The 18,989-nt window shown below is 41.6% G+C and overlaps 3 protein-coding genes across 3 annotated transcripts; all 3 read left to right on the forward strand.

Moving 5' to 3' along the window:
- The first annotated feature begins 4,378 nt into the window (after nt 1-4,378).
- LOC135631562 (uncharacterized) lies at nt 4,379-4,813 on the forward strand. Its single transcript, XM_065139294.1, has one exon. It carries the CDS (start codon nt 4,379-4,381, stop codon nt 4,811-4,813), a length of 435 nt encoding a protein of 144 aa, XP_064995366.1.
- A 1,208-nt stretch (nt 4,814-6,021) lies between these two features.
- On the forward strand, nt 6,022-9,222 carry LOC103976375 (L-gulonolactone oxidase 2). Its single transcript, XM_018822314.2, has 4 exons — nt 6,022-6,714; nt 7,605-7,860; nt 8,012-8,179; nt 8,306-9,222. Exons 1-4 carry the CDS (start codon nt 6,034-6,036, stop codon nt 8,980-8,982), a joined length of 1,782 nt encoding a protein of 593 aa, XP_018677859.2. The 5' UTR covers nt 6,022-6,033; the 3' UTR covers nt 8,983-9,222.
- A 6,533-nt stretch (nt 9,223-15,755) lies between these two features.
- Nucleotides 15,756-18,905, forward strand: LOC135631201 (L-gulonolactone oxidase 2-like). Its single transcript, XM_065138674.1, has 4 exons — nt 15,756-16,475; nt 17,434-17,689; nt 17,816-17,983; nt 18,067-18,905. The coding sequence occupies exons 1-4, from the start codon at nt 15,795-15,797 to the stop codon at nt 18,756-18,758; spliced, it is 1,797 nt and encodes a 598-aa protein (XP_064994746.1). The 5' UTR covers nt 15,756-15,794; the 3' UTR covers nt 18,759-18,905.
- The last annotated feature ends 84 nt before the right edge of the window (nt 18,906-18,989 follow it).

Raw genomic sequence — 18,989 nt, forward strand, 5'->3', positions numbered from 1 at the left:
GAGGATAGACGATGACAAGCCGTGTGACTTCGAGGACGACCAAGAGGAACGATGCCAATGAGCTGTAGCTACGATGTTGCCACCAAGAGGAACGTGGGCTTCTAATAAGCTTCAAGTTAACTTGTGCGGTGATCAACACGAACAGTAAACATCCGAGCTTATATATCGTACTGCTTTCGAGGGAGGAAATAAGCAATTCGTTGAGCCGTTGTCATTCTTTTGGAACCAAAACTTATTAGGAGAGAAATCGAATTGTGAATACAGAAGAAGATATTCTTCGCTTCTTTTGTGAAGCTTTGTTGTATTTTACCTACTCAACATGTCTTGTGATAATCTCATGTAATATCTACATAAAATAACTAGTTTTAGATCGGGCATGACATCCTGAAGGAATGATTGTTTAATAGACTACAGTGTTTATTTATGTGAGGATTTGGCATGCTTTTTTCATCTTAAAAAAGGAAATGTTAAATTTCTAAGAAAAACTTCATAACTTTAAGAATCTATCAAATAACGCTCCAATCTTGAGAAATTTTTGTAGAGTATTTTTTTCTTAAGCAATCATTCTACCAACATTGCTATTACTATGCTCGCATGTGGCCCTCGCATAAGGAAGGGGCGCAAGAGTCGTCACCTCCTTCCTTCACCACCTCCCCTCCCCTTGTCATGCTGGATTTGTTGCCTACAGGCCTCACGCAAGGAAGGAGAGGATGCGAGGGCTATTGCCACCTTTGCGGACCCCACCAACCCTACCCTAGTGCCTCGCTCACAACCCTCACATGAGAAAGGAGGGGACGTGTGGGCCGTCGTTGCCTCTGTGGACCTTACCAGCCCCACCATTACTCACCGTGTCCACAACCCTCACACAAGGAGGAGGGTGTAAGAGTCGATGTCGCTACCTTCATGGACCTCGCTAGATCTTATTGGACTTGTTGCCCGTAGTCCTTACATGAGGAAAGAAGGGTTGTGAGGGCCGACGCCACCACCGCCTTCACAGACCACTACGACCTTGCTTATATGCACTTCACTCGTAACCCTTGTACAAGAAAGGAGGTAGCACATGTGCCATCGTTGCCTTTGTAGAACTTGCTAGTCTCCGTCAAACATGTTATCACTCTGCACCACCCCCTCCACCCCCCCACCCACCCCCTTTCTCGCACGCACGAGGGCCATAGTGTGCAAGGGTTGTGAGTGACAGATTCTATGAAGTAGAGAAGAGGGTAGACAGTGCAGGACACAAGGGCAGAAGTGATTATAGAGGGAGGAGGAGATGACTATGGATCTAATAGAAATAGAGATAAAATAATATTTTCATATAATCAAGACACTCTCTACGAATTTCTTAAAGTTAAAAGACATTGTAAAAAAATCATAAAGTTTAATTTTTTAAAAAAATAAGGATTCGAGGTAAGTCCGACCAGACATATGTGTATCCAATCATTTATCTTTATGGGACGATAACAGGCCTCCTTCCCGGCGAGGATCAACACACAGCTCGTTAGTAGGGGATTCAGTAACTTTCCTCTCTTTTTTTTTTCCCTTTAAAAATGTTAAGTTTCATAATTTATCAAAATGAGGTCCAAATTGTACATTTATACCAATAAATTTGAATACTACAAGTTTTTCTCGTGCAACCAATACACACACATATACTACAGTTTTGCCCCATGCAAATCGAATAACAATGAGTATAGTTTTGACCCTTCCATGTATATAAATTAAATAACAATTAGTTGGATTCAATTCAAAGAGTTAAGTTTCTACATTGTGGACCAAATTAAGTATATATAATCAGACTCTTTTAATTCTTAATGATACTAGATTATCCTCTTAGTTTATTTTATTTCAATTTAGACATGAATATTTCCATTACAATGTGAATAATAAAAATATCTTAAAAGTGAAGTCATATCGTTCTTTATGAGACCTTACTTTTCAACTTTTCTAACGCTCCAACCAATGACCTCTCGTTGTTGGCCATGAATGAAATCTTGAATTCCAATTTTTAAGAAAAATGTAACTTATGATATTTTAGATTAATGCAAGTTAACAATTAGTAACTATCATTAGTTATGATTGATTAAAATTGAAATATAGTAATAGAATATGATATTACAAAATATTCACGTCATATTTCTTCTTCTTAAAAGATAATCTTGTTTATACCAAACTCATATGATATATTTTGAAGATATCATCTAATTTTAGTTGGTGTTAGTGTAGATTTTGATTATATGAGCTAGGATAATTCATCAAATCCAATCAAGGTCTATTCCAAACCAATCTCACTCCATATCACTATTAGTAAAGCACCAAACTTGCAAAACTTGGTCGAGGGGTATTCTTGACAAATATCCCTTCAATGATCAATTGAATTCTTAAGTTTGGACTGTCCGACGAATATTGAAGTGAAATCATATCTTAAGAATACCTGGGAGCCTTTTTTATGAGTGATACTAAGGACGATCGCATAGGTTAATCGTGCTAATCATGGGTTCATATTATCGATCATTTGGCCACATATCATCCTTTTATTATGAGTATATGTCTTACTACCTGACTATCATCTGTTTCAATCGCGTGTTATCCCCATGCTCTTTGACAGTTGACCTGTTGGCTCATTGGCCATGTGTCACATTGTGGCGATGTTGTATTGGACATGTCATTTGTCACCTATCACTAACCCCGCCCACCCCAACACCCACTTCCTAGGTTGATAGATTGTAGGGGTATAGAGCTAAGAAGTGCTTTGATCTACGCTTTTAACACTGATAATGGGCTTGTTCATCATCTTTTTGACATGTGTCATAGAAGGGGTATAGAGCTAAGAAGTACTCTGATCTACGCTTTTAACACTGATAGTAGGTTTGTTCATCATCTTTTTGACATGTGTCATAGAAACGCATGTTCTGACCCATTAAAGCTATTCTATCCATTCAATGCGTTTAATGCATTCAGTCCATTTGACCCGGTTCGTTCGTTAGGGTCGTTCGACTCGTTCAATCAGTTTGGCATATTGGCCTAGATGATGCTACAAAGTTTCCTTAAGATATCTTGGTTGCCCTCCCTAACACTAATATATTAGTATAAATTTTAATTATCTGAGTTGAGATGATAACTTAAGGTTCATTCCAAGAGTCAAACTTGTCGGCCAATATTAAAGTCAAGTCGGGTCCTAAAAGTGTACCTAGAGTTCGTTTTTATTAGTAACTCTGAGAATGATTATTGATGGTAAGAGGGAAATATGCACCACATTCAGGATGAGACTTGGCATGATATTCATCGAACCTAGTGCCCACGTAGGTTTGGACGATCGACTATTTATCCACGTATTATCTCATGAGTATGCATCTCACGATTCGATCATCACCTATCTATCACATATGATCCTTATGCTCTTTGGTTGTCAACCTTGTGGCCATGTGTCACTACACGGTGATGTTATATTCGATATATTACTCTTTATGCTGAAAAAAAATTTGATAGTTGATCGCAAGATCTTAGACTCGAAATTCTACATTCGTTAGTGCTCCGTTGGCCATGTCTCGCCGCATGATAGTGTTATATTCAACGTGACACCTTTTACCTGTCAGATAAAGACTTTAATAGTTCCTCCCAAAATTTTAGACTTAAATTCCACATTAATCACTTATTCTCAAAAAAAAAATCTGGTTAAGATCGCAATCACTGCATCGGTTACAATTATCCCTTCTATTTTTATAACAGAACAAATAGGGTAAACAGTGTGCGAGTCGATCAGTCGGTGGACTGCCTTCATTCCACCGACTTACACCATCATGAGATCCTCTTAATTTTCAAATTATAATAATAATAATTTAAAAAATATGAATAACATTAAATAAAAATAAACAAAAAAATCAGTCATAACGCGTAAAGGTCAAAGTCAAAGTACCCATGACCCATGGACTGGGACACGTGGAGGCAAGAAAGCATCACAACAGACTCGAGAACGAGCCCACTCGATTGGACCATTCAGGGCGGGATTAATTGAAAGAAACAACGAGCGAGACAGTCAGCAGGTCCACTAAACTGGAAGCATTCTTCATGCTTTGAAATCAAAACATGAGTCTAACATGATCAACCAAATTGGACTCAACACTTGTGATCGAGAAGAATAGGGTGCCGCCATGTTCGTACAAGTAAATGGTTGATGTGATCCGGGAGAGAACAAGGCATATAAATGCTTCACAACAAGGGAACGTCTCTTACAAGTTCTCCATTGACAGGTTCTCTTCCTGCTTAGAATTGGTCCAATGTTTTCCGGCTTCCACATACCTCAGGAAATTGAGTAAAGAACTCTATTTAAGCGACTTCAAGTCGGCACGACTCTCTTCGCATCCAATGTTAATGTAGCGCTATGAGCAAGGGAGGCAGAAGAGGGAACAAGCTGATGCGGTACATCAAGGCCCCTTATCGAGCACTGCTTCGTGCCCGGGACTTGTACGTGAACAGCATGGCCGGATGCGCCGGCAGGGCCCAGCGCGGGCCGACGATCATCGCGATGCCACGCGCCCAGAGCCGCAGCTTCCACCGCCCGCAAATGAGCAGCGGCGAGGACGACATCAACGAGCTCATCCGCGATGCGTCGAGGAGCAGGCTGCGGTCCGTCGAGGGAGCGGCGGTTCCGAGGAGTCGCAGCGTGGCGGCGATGACGATTCACGAGGACAAGCCATGCAACTTTGAGGGTGACGTCAAGGTGGCCTTGGGCCCGAGGAGCCGGAGCTGCGACGTCGTCTCCAAGAGGAGGGCGGGGTTTACAACGAACGCCGTAAGCAGCATCCGAAGCTTCTAATACCAAGAGTGGAAGCACCAAATGCAGCAATTCCATGTCGTTGTGGTTTCTATTACTCGTGTTCGTGAACTCGATTCGATACTTTCTCTCCTCTTCTTCTCCTGTCATGTTTCTGTTCACTCGTGAATGTTTGGGCTGCCTGCTTACCTCATTCCATCTACACGAACGGAATGTTCATATGGCATCTCGGTATCATTTCCCTCAAAATTTGAGCCTACATTTGAAGCATTTTCATTATATATATATATATATATATATATATATATATATATATAAACACACAAACGCACACACACAATAAAAGTAATACAATTATTGATACCCATGCAAAAAGATTTTATATCATTTTTATTTAATTCGCTCACGGGGATCAATCGAGTTGTCCATGTGTTATTATCCATTAACTTGCTTTTATCTATTATATAATAACGATTGGATCATGAGCTGGCTTTCTCATCTGCGTGCCAATCCAAACGCTTCTATATTGTGCCATCGACGCCTTCTATATCTTTGATTTGCTCACATCTCAAAGCCAAAAAAAGGAAAAATGATGAGTACCTACAATATATGACAATTAGTAAGACCGATTCTTCTAAATTTTCTGATCCCATCGTGAGACGTGCATGACCAGCCAACCTTCCCCACTGTATTTTACTCGACCATCACTAACCTTGCCGCTATTATAGAAATAGTATGTCAACACGATCTTGGCTGTCATCATTTCCTTACAATAATAATAATGATAAGAACCTTGCGTCCCAAGTAGGCTCACGTGATTGACATAAATGACTCAAATTGGGAACGGATGAAAACTCCTCCTATTGCATGTTCATGAATCAGATATGGATGATATGGCACCACTTTTCCATTGTCGTCCCACGCACATCATCCACGGTTTCCACAGAGACTGGTAGAAGTAAAATTGCCAACTCATCTACCTCCCTCTATCAATATATATTATCTAATCACGTTCTTGCATCACGTGTTCTGCGACCATCAACCGGAGACTTTGACAATTATGAACCATTCCAACACGTCTAAATACAAGTAAGATTCATCGGGATGGCATAATCTCTTGTTAAGTCAACGGGCTTTACCTCCCTTCTTTTATATGATTTTTTTCTGACTACTAATTATTATGTAAACAGTGATCAAGATATCGAATGCACCTATATATATATATTACATACCCACACCCAGACCAACTCTGGACAGCCATCATGGCCGCCACCCACATTGCCCTGTTCGCCTCCGGCCTCGCCGTCTTGCTTCTCCTAGTCCAAGGATCGCCGCCAGGGCCCGTTGTCCGGTGCCGGTCCGGCAACACTAACTGCACCGTGACCAACGGCTATGGAGCCTTTCCTGATCGCAGCACCTGCCACGTCGCCGCGGTCGCGTACCCTTCGACCGAACAGGAGCTCCTGTTAGCTGTCTCCGACGCCACCGAGAAGCAGCAGCACATGAAGGCTGTCACGATGTACTCCCACAGCATCCCCAAGCTGTCGTGCCCCGGCGGGCCGAGCGGCCAGGGCCTGGTCATTAGCACCCAGCTCCTCAACAGATCGGTGAGCGTGGACATGGCCACCTCGCGGATGACGTTCGAGGCAGGGATCACACTTAGGGCGCTCCTTGACGCGGCGGCCGCCCGTGGCCTGGCGCTACCCCACTCGCCGTACTGGCAAGGGATCACGCTCGGCGGGCTGCTGAGCACCGGTTCGCATGGGAGCTCGGTGTTCGGGAAGGGCTCGGCGGTGCACGAATATGTGGTAGGGATGAGGCTGGTGGTTCCAAGTCCGGTACCGGTGAACGGGTACTACGCCAAGATCGTTACTCTTGGTGAGGATAATCCTGATCTCTTGGCTGCCAAGGTTTCTCTCGGTGTTCTTGGAGTCATTTCTCAGGTATGTGTGTGGTGACCTACGTGTTGTTCTTTGTTCTTTACACGGTTTGAGATCCATGTGATAACTCATCTTAGTTCTTCATGGTGGTTCTTCCAACCACGTCAAGTGCTTTCATAAGCTGAGTACATGACTCGCCACGTCTCGATGCTAATTAGGTGCAACTATATCTTTAATTCTTCATGATATAATAGAGATCATCCTACTGTTATTAGCAACGCTGAATACATCCTATCGTCAGCAAAATGTCGAGACAGAAAAAAAGAACTTGTTTTCTATCAAATCACTTTACAAAGGAAGACTTGTTATTTTCCTCGAATCTAGAAAGTTACGTAAATAATAGGCTGTTGATGATCCCAGTGGACTTTACTTTTAATCTTTCCTTCTTTTCTTGCTTTGCTTGTCTTCCTTGTTTCAAAAAGGGTTGATGCAAACCGTTGAACCGTTCTAATGATTCCATGTACCTTCCCTCGTCGTTTATCGTAACTACACAACATAATTGAGTGTTATGGAACATATGAGCACATGCAAACCCACATAGACAAAGATCAGAGAAAAAGCAAACTTTGCAATAACAGCTACAGTGACATTGATGATGACTCGGGGTAAATGAGAGTGCCCCTTCCTTCACATATGGAGCCTCGCGCAAGGCAAGAGGCAGGCAGGTCCATGCTGCCTTGCCTTGCAGAGCTTACGACCGGGCCCGCTAATTGCCTTAAAAGCCTCAGTAACAATTATTAGGTTGAAGGACGATAGGGGATGTCAGTAGTAGTAGTTCTTGTTTCAGTCTTATTGCCTGAATAGCTGAAAAGAGTTGACTTGCAATACATGTAAGCTTTTGTTCTTCTGCTTCATTATAAGTAACCTAAGAATTACTTGAACCGATCGCGCAGGTCACCCTCCAACTTGAGCCAATGTTCAAGCGATCCATCACCAACAGGGTCGTAAGCGACGTTGGCTTCGAGCAAACCATCTCCTCGTACGCTGCCGCTACATACTATGGGGACATCAGCTGGTATCCGTCACAACGCAGAGTGGTGTACCGAGATGATATCAAGGTCCCCATCACCACCAAAGGAAAGGGTGTAAACGACTACTTAGGGTTCCGAGCTCAGCCCACCCTTGTCGTAGCCTCTCTACGTGCTTCAGGTCTTATAAATTGCAGTTTTTATTTTGCTTGTCAATCTTGATGTAGTGTTCGAGAAGTATTGTGAACACATTTACATCGACATTTCGTCCGAGATTTATACTAAGAAGGCATCTTTTGTCCTCTACCATGTGTTTGTGTTTATGACTGCAGAGGAACTATTGGAAGCAACGGGAAATGCGGAAGGCAAATGTGTGCTGTTCAGATTGCAAGTAGATACTTTGATTGCGATCGGCATGGGCTTTAAGAACAATGACGGCGGCTTGTTAGAATTCACTGGCTATCCGGTCATTGGAAACCAAAGCGACATGCAATCCGCTGGTATGTTCTCAAATTATCCGAGGAATGCCTGCATGTATGAATGATAGCTCTTGACGATAATGCTTCATCACAATAATGACACATGTAATGCCCGGATTTATTTAGTTTGAGTCATCTTCTCTCCAGGTTCATGCCTAAGGAGTGCAGAAGACAACCTTCTTACAGCCTGTGGCTGGGACCCTCGTTTTGCGGGGCTCTTCTACCACCAAACCACGATAAGCATCCCCTTCACCACCATCGCTGACTTCATCGCCGACGTCAAGAAGCTCCGCGACGCCCATCCCGACGCACTCTGCAGCACCGAGCTGTACTTGGGCTTCTTCATGCGCTTCGTCCGCAACTCCACAGCTTATCTTGGCAAAACCGACGACGTGGTGGACATCGACATCACATACTATCGTTCGAAGGATCCAAAACAGCCGCGACTCTACGAGGATGTGCTCGAGGAGATCGAACAGATGGCCTTGTTCAAGTACAATGCGCTGCCGCACTGGGGGAAGAATAGAAATGTCGGCTTCCTCAATGTCAAGAACAAGCTGGGGGCTAAGTTGGACAAGTTTGTTAGTGTCATGCAGAAGTATGACAGCAATGGATTGTTCTCTTCAGACTGGACCGATGCGGTGCTGGGACTGCGAGGGAAGGAAGTTGTGGTGCAGGGAGATGGTTGTGCACTGGAGGGGCTGTGCATTTGCTCCACTGATGACCACTGCGCTCCTAAACAAGGCTATTATTGTCGACCTGGAGAAGTCTACGAACAGGCTCGAGTGTGCAGGAAGATTAAATCCGTGGAAGCTGATGGTTAGGTTTATTTCTGTGCCGCTGCCTCTTCGAATAAAGGATGTAATGTCAGTCAATAATTACTACATAGTTTATTATTGTAATATTAAAGCAAGCGTCGATAAATGCAATATTGTATGGGAGGCAGATTACATTCCTCCTGATTTATCTGTACAACTCCAAGATGACTTATGCAAGTCATTCTATAGAACTATAATATGTTCATAAATTTCTTTTGGGGAAAAAAATTAGGACATTATTTCTCATTGTTTTTAATTGCAAGATCCCATTGTGAAGGAAACGAACACTCTCCAGTATCCGTTGCATGAAAGGCACGAGGAAGCAAGAAATAACAGTGCCATTATTAATGCCATCGTGTGGAGAGACATAGTATGTTAGCGCGATATTCTTCGCTATCATTCCTTAAAATAAGAATGATGATTAATGATAATAACCTGCGACTCACGTAAACGTTGTGATTAATTTTACATTAATTACACTTGACCCACGTTTCGTGACACAAATGACATGGTAGTTCACACCGGTTGCATTTCAAATTTTTGACTCAAAGCTCGTCCTATGGATCGCGAGAATAAACCATATGGTAAGAAGCTACGTAAATATGGAAATCACAAAGAATGGTGATTAATGTAATTAAGCCTTCCTCGATCCCCCCCAACCCCAAGAAACTACTGCTCTCTCTAAATAACTCTACGGCGCAGCATCCAATCTCCTTTTTGTCCCTTTCTCATCCTCGTAATATAATTTAGAGATAGGAAGTGGTCGCGCCATGAGCAAGGGAAACAGCAGCGAGAGCAAGCTGAGCCAGTGCATCAAGGCCTCCGACCGGGCGCCGCGGCATGCCCGGGACTTGTAAGAGAGCAGCATGGCCGGGAATGATAATATATGTATACATGATAATCTCATGTAAGCTCATTTATATACACAATTTTTACAAGTTTTAGATCGGGCATGACATCGTGAAGGAATGATTGTTTAATTGACGACAGTGTTTTTTTATGTGTGGATTTGACGTGCTTGTTTCCATCTTTATAAAGGAAATACCTAATTCTTTAAAAAAAAAAACTCTCAACTTAATTTTTCAAATAGCTTCGAGAAATTCTCATTGAGTTTTTTTTTTTTTTTTCAAAAAGACTATTCTACATCCATCGACCATCACCTCCACCCTTGCATTGCCATCGTCGTACTCGCCCCTGGCCCTCACGTAAGGAAGGTGCGAACGTGAGGCCTATCACCTCCTCTATACGTCGCCTCCTCCCCTCCTCTCTGTCCTATTAGACCTGTTGGTCGCAGCCTTCATGTAAGGAAGGAAGGGACATGAGAAGAGTCGCCACCTCTGTGAACATGTCTCACTCATGGTGGGAGGGCCACCACCATATTCGTGAAACCCATTGGCCCCTATCTGACCTATCATTGTCTCTGTGCCCTTTTTTTACTCACCCAAGGGTTATAGTATGCAAGGGCTATCGACGATGGATCTGATGGAGCAGAGGGGAGGGTAAGCAGTGTAAGGAGAAGGAGGCGACGATGCGGGGTGAAGTTGATGGTTGGGTGCAGGAGAGATGGTGGAGATAGCACAGGACGACGATACAGGGAGGAGGAGACGATTGTGGGTCTGACGGAGATACGAGTAAAATGGTCTTTTTATACGATTAGAGGTGCTCTGTAGGATTTTCTTAAAGTTGGAATGTTCTACAAAAAATTCTCAAAATTAAATTTTTTTTTAGATGATTCACCCAAAAGAAAACAAGGATTTGAAGATTCGAGGGTAAAGCTGACGGTGGGTGCAAGGGCAATGGTGGAGACAGCATCGGATGACGATACAAGGAGGAGGAGATAGTGATGAGTCCGATGGAGATATAAGTAAAATGATCTTGTCATACAATTAGAGATGTTCTATAGGATTTTCTTAAAGTTGGAATGTTTTATAAAAAAAATGCTTAAAATTAAAAAAGATTTAGATGATTCACCCAAAAGAAAATAAAGATAGTGAGGCACGGATGAGCTATAGGTGGACCCAACCATTGATGTTGAGGGACGATGACATTAGAGGATCACGCACAACTCCTTCAATTATTAATTATATATATAAGTTTGAGTCAATTTTGATTGAATTCAAAAGGCTAAGTTTCTATATCTCGACCAAATTAATTATATATAATCAGACTCTTTCAATTATTAATGATATAAGATTATCCTCTTAATTTATTTTATTTCATTTCACACATGAGTATTTCCATTACAATGTGACAAACAAAAATATTTTGAAGAGTGGAGCCATATTGGCTCTTTACTGGACCTTACTTTTCAACTTTTCTAACGCTCCAACCAATGATCTCAGTATTGGTCATGAATGAAATCTTGAATTCCAATTTTGATTGGCAATTAAAGCTAAGAAAAATGTAACTTATGACCTCATTATCTCTGCTGCCATACAGGTACACAAGTTTCTTCTAAGCGTGGGACAATGTATCACTTCTGAACACGTATCAGAGTAAATCCAGGCCATTGCAGTTTGCAACTTCTTCTTTCTTTTCCTGATCCAATTCTTACAGTTGTTGATGATCATCCGCAATTTCTTCCCAGTATATGTTCCCCTTGTAGCTCAAGCAACATCCGAAGGTAACTTTAGCTATAAATTTCGTTTGGTTTGGAAGTTCAAGAAAAAATAGTCACTCTTATGTCCAAAGTTATTGACAGAAATGAGGTGGTCTCATTAACTATGCTTTGATACTATGGACTACGGTCAAGAATTTGAAGCTGTCTGGCAACATTTACAAGTGAGAATGGAACGGATAAATGAAATCAAAAGTACCCATTTGGCCTGCACAAGAAAAACTTTTATGACTGACTTTTTGAACTGTTCATATGAGGTAGTCACTGTTAACTCAGATCCACGTTCAAGAAAAGGATGTGCTACAGTCTCCTAGCGGTGGCAATTCCATGATTGTCCACCGAGGATGCTTATTATTCTTATTCGCAAGCAGTTCGTCTGAGAAATTAACTCAGAAGCCTCGTATTGTGCTTCTGCTCAACCAAAGAAAGAGATCAGAAGTGGAGATAGAAGATCCATGGAGCAGGACGATCCCAATTACCTCTTCCAGGCCTAAATTGTAGAGTAAGTTGATCTCTGTCATAACCAAGTCTTGGCAGCGATCTCCAAAGAGTTCCATGCATCTCGGCCATGTAGTCGGCAACGAAGCGACGTGATGGCATTGAATTCAGTGTACTCTCTGTGCAGTCACCTTACTCGGCATCCATGCAACCGTTCTTCCTTTATTTTCAGAGATAATGATTACTGATTTCTTCGAGGGGAAGTGCTTCTAAATGTGCTCGTGCAATTGATTCTCTTCTCAATCGATCTTGATGTGCCATGCGATCAAACTCACATTACGGTGTTCGTGAACATACGTTGAAGATCATGGAAGGAGTATTTTGCTTGATGTGATTGTGTGGAGAGAGACACACGAGGCAAGGGAAGTCCCTGTGTAGTCGGAGAAGGCAACGGATGGCTTGGCTTTTTCTTCCCTGTAAAGGTGGAAGACGAGATGGCCAGATGATCTAATATTATATTGCAGTGTTGCGTCTGTCCGTGGTTGTAGGAGTGTCCTACAAAAACAATAACAGCTTGTTACTAAGACATGTTCTATAAACAATCAAAACAATTAAATATTACACGCATTATATTAAGACCAACATAAAATGACAACTACTTTACGATACTCTCTCGTGTTGTGCTGACGTGATTAAGTAATTTAGTATATGATATGAGATATGAATGAATCGTAAACATCAAACTTTTTACAATAGTAATATTAAATTTTTATAATTTTTTTTATCATAATTTGATTATTTTTTATTTTATCATAATATTAAATTTTTTTATCATCAAAGTGTCCTCTTCCTTTTCCATTTCTTCTACCAGAAATATTTATTTTTCTCAAATGATCTATTCAACCATACTTCATATGCTTGTAAGGAACCCATTAATTCGTCAAATGAAAATATAGATAAATCTTTTGATTCCTCAATTGCGGTAACAATATAATCAAATTTCGAAGTTAAACTTTTCAAAACTTTTACAACATTATATGATGAGGAAGATGTTCACCATAAAATTTTATTTGACTAATAATATCAGTCTAAAGAAAATCTTACATCGATTTATTATTTTTTATGAACAAAATTTTAAATTCATCATAAAGGATTTAAAGTTTTACTGTAAGCACCCTTGATGAGCCTTGAAATTCATTTTGAAGTATCAACCAAACTTGCTTTAAGGTTATTGCTATTGTAATTCTTGATAAGATTATCTTATGTACAATTTGTTGAATGAAGAACAATGCTTTTGAGTCATTATTTCTATTCTCCCTTAACCTGATTTTTTTATCTAGACCTACATATCCATTCTCTATTAAGTCCCAAAAATCTTGAGACTTGAATATAATCTTTATTTTGATACTCCAAAATTTATAGCATTTGTCCGAGAAAATGGAAATAAGAGGTTGAGATATAAAATTGTTATTAGAAGTCATAATACCCAATTCAGATTGAAACTTAGCTTAGATACCATAAATGTTGGGGATGAAGGAACAAGGAAACGATAAAAAGATAATACTATGATACAATTAAAAAAATCATTTTGATTAAGAAAATCGTTATAGTATTTAAATAAGATATAAGATATGAACACTTACAAGATATTTCCAAGTGCACACTCTTTATCTTATTTCATAAACTAAGGTCTTATTTATATGGCCTAATGACAACTACCTCACTCCATTATGTCACCGATGATTGAGTTAGATGCAGAAACTACCTTATAATTTTTAGATCATGGGTCACTATTTAAAATATGTCTACAACTATTTAAAACATGATAACTATCTAGATTACTACTATGAATCAATGCTCAACAAAAGTTAATTTTACTGTTTTCTTCGAGCGGAAGTGCTTCTAAATGTGCTCGTGCAATTGATTATCTTCTCAATCGATCTTGGTGTGCCATTCGATAAAACTCACGGTATGGTGTTCGTGAACAAACGTTGAAGATCATGGAAGGAGTTTTTTTTTTTTTTTGCTTGACGTAATCGTGTGGAGAGAAACACACGAGGCAAGGGAAGTCCCTGTGTGGCCGGAGAAGGCAACGGAAGATCAAGTGCAAGACAACCGATGGCTTGGCTTTTTCTTCCCTGTAAAGGTGGAAGACGAGATGGATAGATGATCTAATATTATATTGCATTGTTGAGGGTATCCAATCATTGTACATCTGTCCGTAGCCGTAGGAGTGTCCTAAAAAAACAATAACAGCTTGTTACTAAGACATGTTCTATAAACAATCAAAACAATTAAATATTACACGCATTATATTAAGGCCGGCAGAAAATGACTACTACTTTTCGATACTCTCTTGTGTTGTGCTTACGTGATTATAGTATCTGATATGAGACTGACATATGACCAACACTTCAGTAACGTACGACCTACACCTCAACCGGAGGATCTCATCCAAGCAATGCATAGTAGGCACTTTGACACTCAACGGTAGGAATCTAAAGCTCTTCAACCCCTAATGTATGGAATTTGAGGTGACTTCGTAATTTGCTTTTACAAATTTTAATAAATATATATATATTTCTCTCTAAATATTATTATCATTCAAATAAATCCTTCACATTAACGTTCTTTAAAAAGAAACCAAGATAACCACAATGATCATGGTTTTCTTCAATTGACCATTTGACTTCAAACCAATTTTTAACATAAAATATTTTATATATCTTACTATCTTAATAAGGCTTGTAAAATGTATCAATGTCGCTCTAATAGTGAAATAACAGACATGGAGAATAATTTTACAGTCTCTATATATAAATAAAAAAATCACTCTATGTATAAGAACACACAAAGGTATAATAATTACACTAAAAACAATACAATTATCGATGCCCCTCGCAAAAATATTTTATATCTGTTGTATTTAATCGGCTCACGTCGATCAAGGTTTGTGTTTTGTCGCTAAATCAATCAAGTTGTCCATTTGATATCATTCATTTACGTGCATTTGTCCATCAAATAATAATAGTTGGACCATGAGTTGGCTATCTTATCTTCCTGCCCATCAAAACCCTTCCATGACGTGGCATCGAATAAACTTACGATTAAAACATGATGAATCAACCCTTACAATTTATAACAAATAATTGGACCGATTCTTCTAAATTTTCTGATCCCATCCTGAGGTATGCATGACCAGCCAACCTCGCCCACAGCATTTGACGCAGCCATCACTAACCTTATCGCTTTTAAATGCATAGTATGGAAAAAATAATGATAATAAACTCGCGTCACAAGTTGATATTTTTATTGGTTTTAGTTAATTTCCACTTGAAGCACGTGTATGACATAAATGACATTACAGTTCGCATTGCGTACGCATCTAACTCTTTTGACTCGAAGCTCCTCCAATTGCATGTCCATGAATCAGATATGGATGATATGGTACCACTTTTCCATTGTCTTCCCACGCACATTATCCACGGTTTCCACACAGACTAGTAGAAGTAAAATTGCCAACTCATCTACCTCTATCTAATCTCGTTCTTGCATCGCGCGTTCTGCGACCATCAACCGGAGACATTAACAATTATGAGCCATTCCAACACGTCTAAGTACACGTCAGATTCATCGGGATGGCATAATCTCTTGTTAAGTCAATGGACTTTACCTCCCTTATTTTATCTGGATTTTTTTCTGATTGTGTAAACAAATTCACCTATATATACAGACATGCCCGGATCAACTCTGGACAACCATCATGGCCGCCACCCACATTGCCCTGTTCGTTTCCGGCCTTGCCGTCTTGCTTCTCCTCGTCCAAGGATCGCCGCCAGGGCCCGTTGTCCAGTGCCGGTCTGGCAACACTAACTGCACCGTGACCAACGGCTATGGAGCCTTTCCTGATCGCAGTACCTGCCGCGTCGCCGCGGTCGCGTACCCTTCGAACGAACAGGAGCTCCTGTTAGCTGTCTCCGACGCCACCGTGAAGCAGCAGCACGTGAAGGCGGTCACGGTGTACTCACACAGCATCCCCAAGCTGTCGTGCCCCGGCGGGCCGAGCGGCCAGGGCCTGGTAATCAGTACCCAGCGCCTCAACAGATCGGTGAGCGTGGACTTGGCCACCTCGCGGATGACGTTCGAGGCAGGGATCACACTTAGGGCGCTCCTTGACGCGGCGGCCGCCCGTGGCTTGGCGCTGCCCCACTCGCCGTATTGGCAAGGGGTGACGCTGGGCGGTCTGCTGAGCACCGGCTCGCATGGGAGCTCGGTGTTCGGGAAAGGCTCGGCGGTGCACGAATATGTGGTAGGGATGAGGCTGGTGGTTCCAAGTCCGGTCCCGGTGAACGGATCCTACGCCAAGATCGTTAATCTTGGTGAGGACGATCCTGATCTCTTGGCTGCCAAGGTTTCTCTCGGTGTTCTTGGAGTTATTTCTCAGGTATATATGCGGTGACTTACTAGTTATTCTTTGTTCTTTACACAGTTTGAGATCCATGTGATAACTCATCTTAGTTCTTCACGGTCTTTCTTCCAATCACGTCGAGTACTTTCATAAACTGAGTACATGACTTGCTACGTCTCGATGCTAATTAGGAGCAACTATATATTTAATTGTTCATCCTATTGTTAGTATCAAGACTTTGTTTGCACTACGTCAGCAAAATGTCGAGACAAAAAAAACTTGTTTTCTGTCAAATCACTTTGCGAAGGAAGACTTGTTCTTTTCCTCAAATATATAAAGTTATGTAAAATAATTGGCAGTTGATGATCCCAGTGGACTTTAGTTTTAATCTTCCCTTCTTTTCTTGCTTTGCTTGTATTCTTTTTTGAAAATGGGCTAATGCAAACCTTTGAATCGTTCTAATGATTCCATGTACCTTCCCTCCTAGTTTGTAGTAACTCCATAGCACAGTCGAGTGTTATGGAACATATGAGCACATTCAAACCCACATGGACAAAGATCAGAGAAAAAGCAAACTTAAATGAGAGTGAAGGCATGATTTGAAGCCATCATTTTACATCTATGGTTGTTCCATCTAGTTATATCTTATAGATGTAGAGTTTTTTTCTTGTAAGAACAGCTACAGTGACGTTGATGATGACTTGGTGTAAATGAGAGTGCCCCTTCCATCACATATGGAGCCTCGCGCAAGGCAAGAGGCAGGCAGGTCTACGCTGCCTTGCCTTGCAGAGCTTACGACGGGACCCGCCAATTGCCTTAAAAGCCTCAGTAACAATTATTAGGTTGAAGGACGATAGGGGATGTCAGTAGTAGTAGTTCTTGTTTCAATCTTGTTGCCTGAATAGCTGAAAAGAGTTGGCTTGCAATACAAGTAAGCTTTTGTTCTGCTGCTTCATTATAAGTAACCTAAGAATTACTTGAACCGATCGCGCAGGTCACCCTCCAACTTGAGCCGATGTTCAAGCGATCCATCACCAACAGGGTCGTAAGCGACGTTGGCTTCGAGCAAACCATCTCCTCGTACGCTGTCACTACTCACTATGGAGACATCATCTGGTATCCATCACAAGGCAGAGTGGTGTATCGAGATGATATCAAGGTCCCTATCACCACCAAAGGAAAGGGTGTAAACAACTTCTTAGGGTTCCGAGCGCAGCCCACCCTTGTCATAGCCTCTACACGTGCTTCAGGTCTTATAAATTGCAGCTTTTATTTCGCTTGACAATCTTGATGTAGTGTTCGAGTAGTATCGTACTTGATTTATACTAACAAGGCATCTCTTGTCCTCTACGATGTGTTTGTGTTTATGACTGCAGAGGAACTATCGGAACTAACAGGAAATGCCGAAGGCAAATGCGTGCTGTCCAGATTGCAAGCGGATACTCTGATTGCGACCGGCATGGGCCTTAAGAACAATGATGGCGGCTTGTTAGATTTCACCGGCTATCCGGTCGTCGGAAACCAAAGCGACATGCAATCCGCTGGTAGGTCCTCAAATTATTCCAGGAATGTATATAATGACACATGTAACACCTGAATTATTTAGTCTGAGTCATCTTCTCTCCAGGTTCATGCCTACGGAGTGCAGAAGACAAACTTCTCACGGCTTGTGGATGGGACCCTCGTTTTGCGGGGCTCTTCTACCACCAATCCGCCATAAGCATCCCCTTCACCACCATCGCTGACTTCATCGCCGACGTCAAGAAGCTCCGCGACGCCCACCCCAACGCACTCTGCGGCACCGAGCTGTACTTGGGCTTCTTCATGCGCTTCGTCCGCAGCTCCACAGCCTATCTTGGCAAAACCGACGACGTGGTGGACATCGACATCACTTACTATCGTTCCAAGGATCCAAAACGGCCGCGACTCTACGAGGATGTGATCGAAGAGATCGAACAGTTGGCCTTGTTCAAGTACAATGGGTTGCCCCACTGGGGGAAGAACAGAAACGTCGGCTTCCTCAATATCAAGAACAAGTTGGGGGCCAAGTTGGACAAGTTTGTGAGTGCCATGCAAAAATATGACAGCAATGGATTGTTCTCTTCAGATTGGACCGATGCGGTGCTGGGACTGCGAGGGAAGGAAGTTGTGGTGCAGGGAAATGGTTGCGCATTGGAGGGGTTGTGCATTTGCTCCACTGATGACCACTGTGCTCCTAAACAAGGCTATTATTGTCGACCTGGAGAAGTCTATGAACAGGCTCGAGTGTGCCGGAAGATTAAATCCGTTGAAGCTGATGGTCAGGCAGACAGCTTGTGATACCGTTCACATTCATTTGCTGTAAGGTTTGTATCGGTGTCACTTCCTCTTTGAATAGACGATGTAATGCCAGTCAATAATTACTACATAATTTAATATTGTAATTTTAAAGCAATGATCAATAAATGTAATATTGTATGGGAGTCAGATTACGTTCCTCCTGATATTATTTAAGCAACACTTCCATTATTAATGCTATAATGTCGAGAGACAGTGCGTTAATGCAATCTT

The sequence above is a fragment of the Musa acuminata genome, chromosome BXJ3-2 (assembly GCF_036884655.1).
Source record: "Musa acuminata AAA Group cultivar baxijiao chromosome BXJ3-2, Cavendish_Baxijiao_AAA, whole genome shotgun sequence".
Taxonomy (NCBI): domain Eukaryota; kingdom Viridiplantae; phylum Streptophyta; class Magnoliopsida; order Zingiberales; family Musaceae; genus Musa; species Musa acuminata.

Bases quoted from the DNA above. Each gene is read 5' to 3' on its own strand.
- LOC135631562 (XM_065139294.1), top strand. From the start codon at position 4,379: ATGAGCAAGGGAGGCAGAAGAGGGAACAAGCTGATGCGGTACATCAAG.
- LOC103976375 (XM_018822314.2), top strand. From the start codon at position 6,034: ATGGCCGCCACCCACATTGCCCTGTTCGCCTCCGGCCTCGCCGTCTTG. The intron at 7,861-8,011 runs GTCTTATAAATT...TTATGACTGCAG, and splicing joins AGCCTCTCTACGTGCTTCAG to AGGAACTATTGGAAGCAACG. The intron at 8,180-8,305 runs GTATGTTCTCAA...TCTTCTCTCCAG, and splicing joins AAGCGACATGCAATCCGCTG to GTTCATGCCTAAGGAGTGCA.
- LOC135631201 (XM_065138674.1), top strand. From the start codon at position 15,795: ATGGCCGCCACCCACATTGCCCTGTTCGTTTCCGGCCTTGCCGTCTTG. The intron at 16,476-17,433 runs GTATATATGCGG...CCGATCGCGCAG, and splicing joins TTCTTGGAGTTATTTCTCAG to GTCACCCTCCAACTTGAGCC. The intron at 17,690-17,815 runs GTCTTATAAATT...TTATGACTGCAG, and splicing joins AGCCTCTACACGTGCTTCAG to AGGAACTATCGGAACTAACA.